Below are 14,219 nucleotides of genomic sequence, written 5' to 3' on the forward strand. Positions count from 1 at the left end.
CACACACACACACACACACACGTATACTCATAAAACAAATAAAGATGATTATTGTCAACTATTCATTTATCTTTATTTTTCTATTAATTTGCATAGTATACACATGCCATTAAGGTTGTTTTTAGGTTTACTGAGAAAATGGCTATCGTTAGATAAAACTCGCAGAACAAAACAGTATTTACAGCATAATCTAGTTTAAATATATTTTCACTTATGTATTGTATAACAGGTTAACTCATTTATCCGCTGAATATCACACATCACAACTCGTGCGTTGAGTAATGTCGTATTATCAGAACACCCTTCAAAATAAAAGTTCCCGCACCGATTGAGCTTGTTGTCAACTTTGAGCTTAATCTTTAATTATTTGGCCTACCAGCGTTACATCTGAACCGAACGGACTGCGTCCTTTTAAAATGGAGTTTGTTAAAGGCCGGAAGGTATGAAAGATTTTACTATTTGTCGGTCTTCCATGTAGTTTATCATCATGACTGTGTTTACATTAGCTTAGATGTCTAAACGAGCTATCCTAGAAATCCCATATGGCTGGTGAACCCGACACAGAAGAGCTGCTGAAAGCTGTCGACAGCTAAACATGTGTAACACTCTATCATGTTATTTGACATGTAAGCAATAGCTCACGTATCTAAGTTTGCATGATGTTCACTGCACTATAGCTGACTGCTAACCGATCAAGTCCATCTCCATTACAACAGTCCTGCAAAATCCTTATATATGTTTACCGATGCACTGTTAAAATAATAAACGTCAGTTTGTAGCAAGCATTAAACCGTATTTTTAACCGTCTGGCCCTGAAAGTGCTTTGATTGAGTGGATTATTATGACATTATACTGTTTACTGAGTGGTGTTTACTCTTTAATTTCGGTTTGCTGCGTCATTATTTGTCATTTATACATGGATTCAGCATCGTTTGTTTAAACGCAGATTTGTGCTCTACATACAGTGATTAGTTATTTTATTAATTCAGCTTCATTTCAGATCGTGCATGTTGTCGTATCACCAGTCTGTTCTTTGAACCTGTCTCTGTACTCACAGATAATGAAGGCTGGAATTTTGGATCCTCTGAAGTTGTTTGATTCATAGCCTTCCGCGGCAAGACAAAATGGAGGATCATTTTAAAAGGTAAATATAAGTGATTATGTGGCATCTGTCTTTATTTACCAGTCAAAGCCGGCGAGCATTGAAAAATATGATTCATTAACAACATGTATTGATTCTTTTTCCAAATAAGCACGTTTAGTGCTCCCAAAAGACTTTTGGGAAACCTAAAGTGTATTTTCATTGCATAATATAACAAACTATCAAATAAAGTGCTTTCTGCAAACGTGATAGACACTTACTCAATCTAACTTCATTTCCTATGGAGCCCCGCACATGATATGCAGGGGGGAAAACGACATGTAGTGGCCACAAGTTCTGTTTTCCCTTCATTTTGGGTATATTCTGTTCACAAATGAACTAAATTAAAACAAGGGAATTAATTTGTACAACATGACCATGAGTCTAAAACATGGTCATGAATTTGTGGGAATCAATTCTTTAAGGGTTAGTTCACCCAAAAATGACATTTCTGTCATTAAGTACTCACCCTCATGTCGTCCCAAACCCGTAAGACCTTCGTTCATCTTCGGAACACAAATTAAGATATTTTTGATGAAATCAGAGAGTTTCTGAATTCTGATCCACTCATAGGCAGCAACGCCATTGCACCTTTTGAGGTCCAGAAAGGTAGTAAAGACATCGTTAAAATGTCAACGTGACTACAGTGGTTAAATCTTAATGTTATGAAGTGACGAGAATACTTTTTTGTGCGCAAAAACCAAAACAAAAATAATGACTTTATTCAACAATTTGAACTGTTGTCATACGCAGTCATACTGAGCTGGAGTTCTGACGTAAACACGGAAGCCTGCACTGCGTTCACTACGTCAACTGCGTATGACAACAGTTGAAAACATTCGGATTTGATCAAAAATATCTTCATTTTTGTTCCGAAGATGAACAAAGGTCTTACGGGTTTGGGACGTCATGAGGGTGAGTACTTAATGACAGAAATGTCATTTTTGGGTGAACTAACCCTTTAATGTGTGGCCATGGTATGGCTCCCTGGGCTATTTTTGAAATGCTTAAGTTTACACAGGTGTCATGTCAAAGTAACCACAGGTGTAGTTCATCATTTTAAAGGGTTAGCTCACCCAAAAATGAACATTTTGTCATCATTTATTCACCCTCATGTCATTCCAAACCAAAAAGACATTTGTTAATCTTCAAAACACAAATTAAGATATTTGTAAATAAACCTGAGAGGTTTCTGTCCCTCCATTGGAAGTCCAGGAAGCCAAAACTTAGAAGATCTTAAAAAAAAAAATAAAAAAAAAAAGGTCATAAAGGCTGTGATAAAATTAATCCATATGAATTAAGTGTTTTTTGTTGTTGTTCATCATATAAAGCGATCAAATCTTTTCACAAGATTTAAATTAAACTGCCTTGATTATGGTTTCATTTTACAATGTCTTTATGACCTTTTTGGATATTTGTACATTTTGGTTACCTGGACTTTCAATGGAGGGACAGGTTTCTCAGTGGATGTCAGGTTTCATTACAAATATCTTAATTTGTGATTCGAAGATTATCCAAAGTCTTATGGGTTTGGAACGGCGCAAGTAACTGATGAAAGAATTTTCATTTTTTGAGTGAACTATCCATTTAACTATGAATGTTTTTCACTACCATTTAACAGCAAGAAAGTGTCACAATATTTCATGTCTTCATGAACAGTATATAATTTGCTTTAATTGCATTTTGGGGCCACTTTACATCACATTGCAGTGGAGCACTATCAGAATCTGAACTGGTTTTGACTAGTATAATGTAAGTTTTTTTTATTGTACACAGAACTCCATCTAAAAACAACACATGCCAGTCGTCACCTGAGGACTGGTTCAAGAGAAGGCAGAGATCAGTAGACAATCAGTATGACGTGGCACCAAGGATGCATGGCTTCAACAGCAGCTTTCACACCAACAGGAGCGCTGATCTCAAAACCCGCAGTGGTTTGAAAGACGGTTCAAACAAGCAAACTGGAAAGGTCTGATTCTAGTATGGCCATTTGATTGATTTGCATCTTTATGCTGTTGCACATTTAAAAGCCTAACAAAGTTTTTCGATCTTTCAGATGTTGAAGGACAACAGAGATGAGCCTTCCTCTCAGGACAAAAGAATCAGCAGGAGATCAACAGACAGAGGTGCTAATTCCTTTCAAGAAGCGTAATGATAATAATTTACTGATTAAATCGTAATCAAAGGAATTGTTTCTGTTTCCAGGTTACAGAGGGTCCAGACCTTCCCCAAACCCCGCTGACAGAGCCAAATCGGGCATTACATGTAGCACATTTGAAATGAAACTTGCCGATTTCCCTGAATTGGGTGATATCACACCAGGCAACCATACAGCAGCTTCCCTGCACCAGGAACCAACAGTATGTGCTAGTGCAGTCATGCCAGCAGAGTGTCAGAGTTCACCAGCACTCGTTTGTAAGGTAACTTTCATGGATGATGGTTTGAGCCAAAGAACACATTGTTCTGTTAGAGCACCAGCTGTATATTAACATGCGCTGCCTTCATGTTAATAACGAAACTTGTTTTTTTTAGAATGTACCAAAACGAAGAACCAAGTCTGCACAGCAAGTCTCGTCCAGTGGAAAGTGTGAAATGTCAGTAGCTATCGCAGCAGGTAAAGATGTGCAAACATGCATTAGAAATCAAAATGGACCCTGTTTATTTTCTTAGTCACCATGAAATCAATATTGACTATTCTTATTTTTTAGGGAATATTGCAGTATGTATTATAAATTATTTATCTGTGCACATCTTTTTTTTTTTTTAAGTTATGTGCCCTTGTAATTTTTAATCAAAGTAACCCCTCCCACTTGCTGCGACATCTCTTCTCTGATGACGTGTTTCTGACGCAAGGGCGGGGACAATCTGTCACTCACATTTCAAACCACAACACTCTAACGACTCAATCATTTTTCTGATGGACAAAATCAAGTCCCAAACTTTTTTCTTGTTCGATAAGCCATTTCACTCGATTATATATGTAAGAATAGGGAAAAAACCCCATCGCAACTTCCGTTTAATGCCAACTTTAATAATACATGTCTTCCCTTTTCTTATTTTGCACAATTTGTCAGTTCATGGTATTTCAAGGAAAATAAATAAATAAATAAATAGAATTTTCAGTTTAATTTAACTTGGGAAATGCACCATATTACGGAAAATGGGTTGTGCATCTTTTTTAATTCGATTTTTATGTTAAAATTCAATATTAAAGCAATTAAACGGGATCATATTCTTTAAAATCCAATCTGATTTAGATCAGGATAGTGCAGTATCCAATCCCACTGGATCTTCAGCTCAGTCCTGGGCAAACATTGCCTCTCAGCCTCCCAGAGTCATCCAGAAAAGCCTCAAAGCCAACACATCTTCTCAGGTAGACCACTGCACTGTCCATCAGCATTTTGAGCATGTACTATATAAAATAGACACAATTTTCACCATTTTCTGTGTCTAGGAGGATTTATCTGCACAACCATTAGAGCAGAATACAGAGAAGAAGAAGAGGAAGAAAAAGAAAAAATCCAAAACAGCATCTGAGAACACAGAGGAACAAGAGGAACATCTGATACAGCAGGAGCCACCGAAGTTTGAGGTAAAATCTGTTGATTTATGTATCTTCATGCATGAAGTTAGATTTTAGTAGTTTCATGTTTAAGTTGTTAGTTGGGAAAAAAACTGGTGTTTAAATCAGTGTCATTATTGTTAACTAAAACTATTAAATCATTTTTAAAACCATTTTTTGAAATAAAGTTGAAATAAAATATTAATATCAGATGATGCCTTGCTTTGGCAACTAACTGAAATAAGTTCAAGATGACATAATCAATTACTAATACTAAAACATAAATTAACTAAATGTATATAGAAATATAAAAAAAGAACAAAAATATCAAAAGCACAAAAAACTGAAACTAAAATTAAAATAAAACCTGAAAGTACTATAATAGTACTTAAATAATACTAAAAAAACTGGTATAAATTTTAGAAGCTTTAGAAGCAGTTTTAGAAGCTTTTATAACTTTTATTATTTGATAATATTTATTTAAAATTTTAATTGTTGAAATATTACTTTTTGTCCTTATTTTCTTATCTTTGATTTTTAACCTACATTAGAAGCATAATGGTGATTTATCTAAGTGTTGTTTTTGTAGGATGAAAAAGAGTTTCCAGACCTGTCGCTTGCATTTGTGAGTTTATTCTTTTGGCCTGAGCACATCCTGATGCCAACAGTTCATATAAAATGTTTGAATATCAAAGATTGAAATATGCACATGTTTATTGTATCATCTGTAATTATATTTCTTCAGGAACTCAAAGGACATTCAGTAGCACAAAAAGAAGGACTGTCTCTACACCCAGAGATAAAACACAAAGCCACTACACCTACTTCTGCCTCCATTGATACTAAGAAAACACAGGTTGGTGTTTGTTTCCAGTGGAATGTTTAAACCCTATCAAAACAAAACACTCCGTCCATCATGTATAAGGGTGTACACTTAAATCTGATTGAACTTGACCATGCAATGTAAAATTAATAACTAAATTATTTTTCTGAAAATTGAGACAGTTTCACATTGTAATTGATTTCTATCCCATCTTATCTCATCAGACTTGTCAGAAAAAGTCAAAAGTTCCTGTACAGCTTGACCTTGGAAACATGCTGGCAGTTCTTGAGCAGAAGCAACAGTCTCAAAAATCCAAACAAGATCAGCGACCAGTTACACTTTCAGGTAAAAAAATATAAATGGATACATTGGTTAGTTTAATGCATTTAAAGGGATAGTTTACCAAAAAAAAAAAATTCTGTCATCATTTACTCATTTCATCATGTTGTTGCAAACCCATAAGACCTTTGTTCATCTTCAAGACACAAATAAACATATTTTTAATGAAATCTGAGAGATTTCTGTCCCTCTTTTGAAAGTCTATTCACCCAAAACACTGACGGTTCAAAACGGTTCTTAAAGAGAGCATAAAAGTAATCCAAATGAATCAAGTGGTTAAATCCAAGTCTTCTGAAGAGACTCGATCACTGTACATTAAGGGTGAAACGGTACACAGAAGTCACGGATCAGTACATACCTCGGTTTTGGGGTCATGGTTCGATACGAGTTTGGTACAAAAAAAGCAACAAATGCCCAATGCTAGGTTTCTTTTCATTCATTTGGAACAGATGGTAGTGCAAATTACAGTTTGTTCCACCTAGTGGCATTTAGTCCCCCTGAGGTACAGTAGTTTGTACAGTACAGCCTCCTTTAGATTGACCAATGCTGCACAGTAAAATCCAATGGCTGTGTTTTGCGTAGCCTACCTGACATTTTCTTTGCACGTGAGAGTTCATAGTAGTAGTAGTGAGAATTCCATGACACAAATCGCCACAATGCCAAATGATTTTGTCTCATAACAGTGGAAACAAATTAAAATGCTCTGTCATTTATAGTCATACAGATAAGAGTAAGACATCATTCGAAACTGTTTTGTCTAAAAACAAAACATTGTGCTTTTATAAAATAAAGAAAACAAACAGGATTCTGCTTTCTGCCATCTCGGTTTCCTTTCTGTGAAGTTTGTGGAGCGTCAGGAGCGTGTCACAAAAATTAATCGAAATTCAGCATATAGGCTACTAGCAAGCTCTTGCGTGCCATCTGAACTCGTCATTCTTGTTTTGGGTTGGTGCATAGATCATCTCTTCTTCTGCTGCTGCTCTTTTTCCTGTTGTGGCGGTTAGCAAACAGCATTGCATTACCACGCGCCCCCTTCTGGATTGGAGTGTGGAACGCCTATGACTGACTGTATTCGTCGTCCGACTGTGTGCATCGAACCGTGACGTCTGTACCGTGATGGTTCTGGATGAATACATGTACCGTTACACCCCTACTTTACATGATAAAAAGATTTAATTTAGGATTTTATTCACCATATAAACATTGATAAGTAAACAAACAGAAGCTCAACCATACTTGCTTGACAGGTGAGAACAAACCTCATTGGTTCTCGCGCATCAAGCAAGCACATTTGAGCTTCCGTTTTTACCAAATTTGAGCACTCTGCTCTATGTACATTTGCTGATCAGTGTTTATATGTGTATAAAAGCCTAAATTAAATCTGTTCATATAAAGTGATCGTGTCTCTTCAGAAGACTTGAATTAAACCACTCAATTCATATGCATTACTTTTCCGTTCTCTTTATGAGCGTTTTGAAGCTTCAGAGTTTTGGATGAATAGACTCAATGGAGGGACAGAAATCTCTCAGTTTTAATTAAAAATAATTAATTATGTGTGCTTCATTTGTGTTTTGAAGATGAACAAAAGTCATACAGGTTTGGAACCACATGAGTGTGAATAAATTACAGAATTTTTATTCTTGGACAAACTAACCCTTTAAAGTCTTAGTAGAATACCATGATGTTAGTCACCACGTCTAATATAACAAATAATATTACCGGTGTGTTAGTTGGAGGAGCTCTACCTGTAGTCCACAAAGAAACTTCAGTTCAGAAAAAGGCATGGCAGCAAGAGAAAACACCGCACAACCCGCTGGACTCCACTTGTCCATTAGTGAAGAAGGGAAAACAGCGAGAAGTTCCCAAGGCGAAAAAACCAACACCACTCAAAAGAGTGAGTCCAGTGTCCATTTAAAGGTGCAGTGTGTAATTTCTGTGCCATTGGTGTCATCAAACAGAATTGCCATTTATATTTGATGCTGCTATTAGTGCAGAAATTACACAAACCTTTAAAAAAAGAAAAAAAAAAAATTCTTGTAAATTTTGAATCAGCATTCTAAAAGATGTTTTGCATTTTGAACAACTGAGGTCATTCTTCGGGAGAGAGAGGAGAGGAAACAGAACCGCCTGCTGGAGGAGAGAGACCCGGCCCGAGTGGCCACTGAAGCTGCTGAAAAGGAAACTAGTAATAGTGAGAATCCTTCTGAAACAAGCCTGCCTGACAATGACCAACATCTCCACACAAGTATGAAACATACTGTAATATTATCATCACATAAGTGATAACTGTAGACAATTACTGAGGTTGCTCAGAATATGAAATGTTTTAGTGTTTTGTTGGTCTCATTAGTGTTTTTGCAATATGTGGAATGAAGATGTTCACGATCTGTATCAGATATAGATGAGAACCCTGGACTCGTTGGTACTGAGGAGTCAGAGTGTGACCAGCCTGGTTCACCTTCTGAGCACAAGCTGGATGACAGTGTGTCAGAGAATGCAACACTAAAATCCTGGAATCCCAATTCCAATCCCAATCTTCCCAAAATCCACAGCAGGAAGTTCAGAGAGTAAGAAAATCAATGTTATGTTTTTGTTTTGGCTTTAGTTTTGTTTCTCAAAGATATGCAAATTGTTTCGCAAAAACACTAGAAGACATGATGAAATTAAGTTTTGGGTCCTGCAAAAAACTGTTTTTCAAGTGAAGCATGAAAATACATTATAGTAATAATTATTATTATTATTATTATTAATTTTTTCTTCTAATTCTACAGCTACTGCAATCAAGTGCTTAGCAAAGATGTAGATGAATGTGTGAGCAGCTTACTGAAGGAGCTGGTAAGATTTCAGGATCGTCTTTATCAGAAAGACCCCATGAAGGCCAGGATGAAGCGCAGGCTGGTCATGGGCCTACGAGAGGTGCTGAAACACCTCAAACTCAGGAAGGTCAAGTGCGTTATCATCTCGCCCAACTGTGAACGTATTCAGTCCAAAGGTAGCGTGAACTTATAGCACAAACTTGCATTTTGATTCATGTTGCAGCTGTAATTGTTGCTGATGGATGGCCTGTTGTATTAATGTAGGAGGTCTAGATGAGGCTCTTCACACTATCATTGACACATGCCGGGATCAAGGTATCCCATTTGTGTTTGCCTTGTCGAGAAAGGCGCTGGGCCGCTGTGTTAATAAAGCCGTTCCTGTCAGCTTGGTAGGCATCTTTAACTATGATGGCGCACAGGTAAGTACCAGAAGTTTCTGGTTGTAGTTGTGGTAAATATTGTTGGCTCTTGTAAAGAATCTTGAGTGGCATTACTGTAAAATAAGTCATTATACTTAAAGGGATAGTTCACCCAAAAATGAAAATTATTCCATTATTTACTCACCCTCAAGCCATCCTTGGTGTATATGACTGTCTTCTTTCAGACAAACACAATCGGAGTTATATTAAAAAACATCCTTGCTCTTCCAAGCTTAACTAGCTTCTGGCTGACAGCTATGCAAATTGAATTACGGCAGAAGAGTAACCCCTGATGTGACGAATGATGTATTGACGAATGCGGAAGCGCAGAGGATAGAGCAAAACAAAACAATGGTCATGAATTAGAAGTCTAAAATGAGAATTTTTTTAAAGAGAAATGTTGGAGGATTTCGATATATGAGAAGTGGAGCCATTCACTACCATTATAAAGCTTTGAAGAGCAAGGATATATTTTAATATAACTCAAATTGTGTTTGTCTGAAAGAAGATATACAAATCATGGGATAATTTTTATTTTGGGGTAAACTATCCCTTTAACTGATTGTATTAATTCAGTGAATTTTGCTGATTCCTGTACATGTAATTATTTCATGGCCACAGGACCATTATCACAAAATGATTGAGTTATCAGCCGAGGCCAGGAAGGCCTATGAGGTGATGATTGCAAATCTGGAGGCAGAATCACAGGAACAGCAGGAGGAGCTACAGGAGGTGGAGCCGTCGGAAAAAACTTCTGGAACAGAAGAGCCAGAGTACAGTACGTCCTAATTAAAAACCTAAAAATAGTGCGAATTTATTGCTTTTACGTGCAATACTGCGGTTTCATTATTCTTTTAGTTAACTACTCTGTTAAACTACTCTTAACTGGTAAATATGTAAATGTGTAACTTATTTGCTTTGTTTATAGGTATTCCGGCCATGAATAGCCCCAAGAGTTTTTGTGAAATTATGTTAGTGATTGATGATATGTGTACAGATATTGTGTAAGATCTACACAAAATAGAGGAAATCAGATAAAATTATTTTAGACAGTGTGTGCTCAAAGTTCACTAAAACGAGAACAGAAAATGTGAATTATCTGGAATTGACACATTTCTTACTTAAAAGGGCCACAGTAAACATTAAAGTGCCCCTATTATGCTGTTTTGGAGGTCTCCTACACAGGGCCGAATGCAGGGTTTTATAATCACAGAGGTCTCAAATTTGAGCTAGTTAAGGGGGTTTGGGGGAAATTTTTGATTTCTCTGATCTACATATGTGCATTTAAAAAAAATTGGATAACAATAGCTTTAAAACCATGTCAGTGGGCAGTAGATTATTTGTCAATACCTGGGGCCTGTACCATGAAGCCAGATTAGCTGGCTAGCCAGGTAAGTTTCAGATTAGTTTGCGCCAATCCTGGGTTTTAGGTACCATTAAAGTGACTTGGCTTTTAGTGGTGTTCATCACCATAGTAACTTACGCTGCAGGGGGTGATATGCTCTGAGGCAGGTTATGTTCTGGGTCAGAGATCTCAAACCGAAATTGGGCCAATCGGATGTCACTCCCCCAGTTTCACTTCCTCCAAATTAAAGGTCACTATATAGTTAAAAATAAATGTTTAACAATGAAATTGTCTGGCTTTAATGATAATTACTTAGAATTATTTTATGATCTATATTATTATTTATCCATTACACACAAGCAATTTTAGTTTCAGTTATAATTAAGCATTTAGTTTCAATGAATATTAAAATATTAATATATACAGATCATATGTAATATAAATAAGCTTTAAATAAACTCTTGATATGACTGCATGTGACCTTAAATATTTGAGTCTCTATTGCTATATTATCAATATCAACTATATAAACTAACTTAACAAGTTTCACTTGCACTGATAGTGCAAGATCATTTCTTTTATTTGTCCTCTTTCATGGACAAGTATTTTCTTTAGTGTAAATGCGTTTAAATTCTTAATTTTCTTCAATCTCTTAACCTTCAGCAAAAGAGTTTTGAATCATGCTGGCTCTCACGAGAAGTGAATCACAGTTTTTCTGTTGCAAGGCATGTGATTGGCTGTTTGCCACTGATGTCACGCATTCATGTGCACACACTCCACAAACTCAGGATCAAAGCCTGAGCTGACAGAGAAAGTTGATGATCAGCATCATGGTACCAACAAAGCCAGATTGGAGTGGTTTGGTTTTGTCAACTTGAAACTTATCCGATAACCCTGAGTTTGTTCAACTACCATCATGGTACAGGCCCCTGTTCTCTATTAGGCCTATTTTCAATTAAAAATGGCGACTTTAGAGAAAGTTTATTAGTTTGCCTGGTTATTTTTGTCAGCTGTTTAACTTTTTTTTTTTATCCTAAAACATGTTAAAATATATTACAATAAAAACACTTGTTGTAAATTCTACTAATTTTTCACAATTTTACTGTTCTTTATTTTTGATCAAATTTTTGTCTTGCTGAGCATAAGAGACTACTTTCCAAAAGATTACAAAAAAAAAATCTTACCAACCCCAAACTTTTTGGGTGCAGTTATAAGCTGATACTCACATAATAGCCAGATACTGATTTGATCATCCTGAGTTTTTATTAAAGGACTTTTCATTAAAGTGCTAATCATTTGTTTACATATTTTGATGCAAAAACTTGATAATGTATAAGAATTATTTGCTCACTGCATTTTGATTCACCCGTTTGTTTTAATCTGTTCTTTTCTCAGTTAAAATCTGGAAGAAAATGCTTGAGAAAGATTACAACCACCCTTTCCTGGATTTCGAGGACCAGTTTTCATCTGTTTCCATTGGTTCAGAACAGCTGCTGGATGACCATGAAGGAAGTTGATGGAAGTACATACAGTAGACGAATGAGACAAATGTTTTTGTTTGTTTGCAGTTTCGAGGCCATGCTTCTGTGACACGGAAACAGATCACTACAGTGTTTCCAACCCCGCGTGAGCCTCTAGCACCTTGTGAGATATGTCAGGAATAGCTTGAAATACCAAATGTGCCTATCTAAGAGGATTTTATTAAAAAATGTAAACATATTTTCCTGTGACCTGGAATGGTGTATTAAATCAAGAGGCAATACAGCTGAGAATAGCGAACAGCCCTTGACTACATATTTTCTTATAGATATCACATACTTAGTTTGATGTTTCCAGTCTGAATGGTGAATATTTTTGCAAATAGCTAATATCCCTGTATTTCTATTAAAATTAGTGTAATAGTTTGATAAAATCATAGAAACAATCTGAACCACTTAATTTATGTACATGTTTACATTTGTAAATCAAATGTATTTTCCTTCTCATGTTGAATGCACAATTTTACTGATCATGACCACTGTGTTTGCAGCCCACGTATCGTGACTATTGGCAGGGTGCCGTTTAATTCTGAAGGCTTATAAGCAAATGATTGTTACGACCGTGAACTGTTGGTGGGAATACCTCTCCCTCCTAGAACTTATTAAACATCACTTGCCTAAATCATAGTCTCCACTTTTAATTTATAACTCTCCTCTGGCTGTTCCTCAACACTAGCTAATCCATTAATACTGAGTCCTTGAGGTAGTTCTCCTTAAATGTTTCAACGTGAGTTTAGCTCTATGTCTTTATGCTATCGGCTGCAGGTAATAGGGAATGTGTGTGTTATGCAGTTGTGTAGTACTCTGTGGTTCGTGGCATATTTGTGCAGCATAGAGCTAACAATTCACAACTTCACTTAGTAACAAATTATTTTTTACATAAACATTTTGCCCTGCTTCTGTATAGTTTCAGAATGTTGACTTTGGGACCAAAACAACTTTGTGATTGTGAAGGTTTTAGAGTTTTCTCCAGTATTTGCAATAAATTCATTGCAATAAATGATCTTGTTGTGTCAGAAATGCCCTTGTCTTTGGAATACCATTATATATTTAGAAATCAGAAATTTATGTGTAGTGCTTAAAAGGTTGATTCACCCAAATATGAAAATTCTGTCATCATTTACTATTGTTAATCATAAAAACCTAAGAGATTTTTGTTTGTCCATTCACCTAAAACTTCAAAAAGTTAAAGACATCTCATCTTCTGAAAAGACTCGATCACTTTACATATATAGAGCACAAATACAGTAATCTGCTCGATTCATATGGATTACTTTTGTCTATGAACTTTTTGAAGTGTCAAAGTTTTGCTTTCCTGGACTTTACCTCAGGTTTAATTAAAAATATCTTTATGTTTTGAAGATGAATGAAAGTCTTATGGGTTTGAAATGACCTGAGGGTGAGTGAATTATGAGAACATTTACATTTTGGATGAATGAACCCTTAAAATTTTATTATCGAATGAAACGCACCATCATGTCTAACCCTACCACAAAAATCTGACTTAGAGCTACAAATTTGTTTATAGGATATAATTGAGAATGTGAAAAGAATGTTAACTGATCTGGAATAAACCACCACTTCTTGGCCAAACCAGTTCTCTGACTCAGAAGTGCAGCTTTTAAGTTTCATCTATGAATTTAATTAAGAAAATGTTCAGCTTTTTGGTTATATAACTTTCTATTTTAGCTTAAGACAGCTTTGTTGCAAAACTGGTGTTTATTGAAATAAAACAATTCCTAACCTTTTAGCAAGCATCTGGACTTTGTCCAGCAGTGGATAGAAAATTGCATTAGACATGCCATTGACAGTGAAAGAATGTGAGGAGCTCATGCTAGAAACACCAATGCACCACTGTGCTAACATTTTTCCCCCCCACATCTTAATTTTCTTGTAGTATTAAATGTCTTGAGCATGACAGTCACATGACAAACAAAATGCATGTACCAAAATGGATGGTATAAAAAAAACAAATGGCTAACATTCCAATTTAAACTACACAAAAAAGCTGCACAATAGTACTAGAATTTTCTTTCACACTGAACAGAATGTTTGTCCTTGTATAGTGTTAAGTCAATGTTTGACTTAAAGTAACTTTTTACTGCTGCACTGCAGACCATAAATATTCCGTGATGAGACCAGCTGACCTGCCTATGTCTGCCGCCGTAACTAGCTTCTCTGAGGCGGTCGATATAAGATTAAAAAAAAAAAACATCAAAGGACTGCCAGGCCATTC

The 14,219-nt window shown here is 36.0% G+C and overlaps 1 protein-coding gene across 3 annotated transcripts; it reads left to right on the forward strand.

Moving 5' to 3' along the window:
- The first annotated feature begins 263 nt into the window (after positions 1-263).
- On the forward strand, positions 264-12,986 carry LOC127512629 (selenocysteine insertion sequence-binding protein 2-like). Of its 3 annotated transcripts, none has more exons than XM_051893698.1 (18): positions 269-440; positions 1,058-1,144; positions 2,918-3,110; positions 3,198-3,267; positions 3,347-3,561; positions 3,674-3,755; positions 4,399-4,514; positions 4,596-4,733; positions 5,293-5,328; positions 5,449-5,559; positions 5,751-5,871; positions 7,596-7,759; positions 7,954-8,110; positions 8,261-8,432; positions 8,637-8,857; positions 8,946-9,100; positions 9,722-9,878; positions 11,841-12,986. In XM_051893698.1, the coding sequence occupies exons 2-18, from the start codon at positions 1,125-1,127 to the stop codon at positions 11,960-11,962; spliced, it is 2,250 nt and encodes a 749-aa protein (XP_051749658.1). In that variant the 5' UTR covers positions 269-440; positions 1,058-1,124; the 3' UTR covers positions 11,963-12,986. The 3 variants fall into 3 exon arrangements, with proteins under 3 accessions (XP_051749661.1, XP_051749658.1, XP_051749659.1); XM_051893699.1 differs by lacking the exon at positions 269-440 and adding an exon at positions 479-626; XM_051893701.1 differs by lacking the exon at positions 5,293-5,328 and having other exon boundaries at positions 264-440.
- The last annotated feature ends 1,233 nt before the right edge of the window (positions 12,987-14,219 follow it).

Source organism: Ctenopharyngodon idella, chromosome 5 (assembly GCF_019924925.1).
Source record: "Ctenopharyngodon idella isolate HZGC_01 chromosome 5, HZGC01, whole genome shotgun sequence".
In the NCBI taxonomy this organism is placed as follows: Eukaryota; Metazoa; Chordata; class Actinopteri; order Cypriniformes; family Xenocyprididae; genus Ctenopharyngodon; species Ctenopharyngodon idella.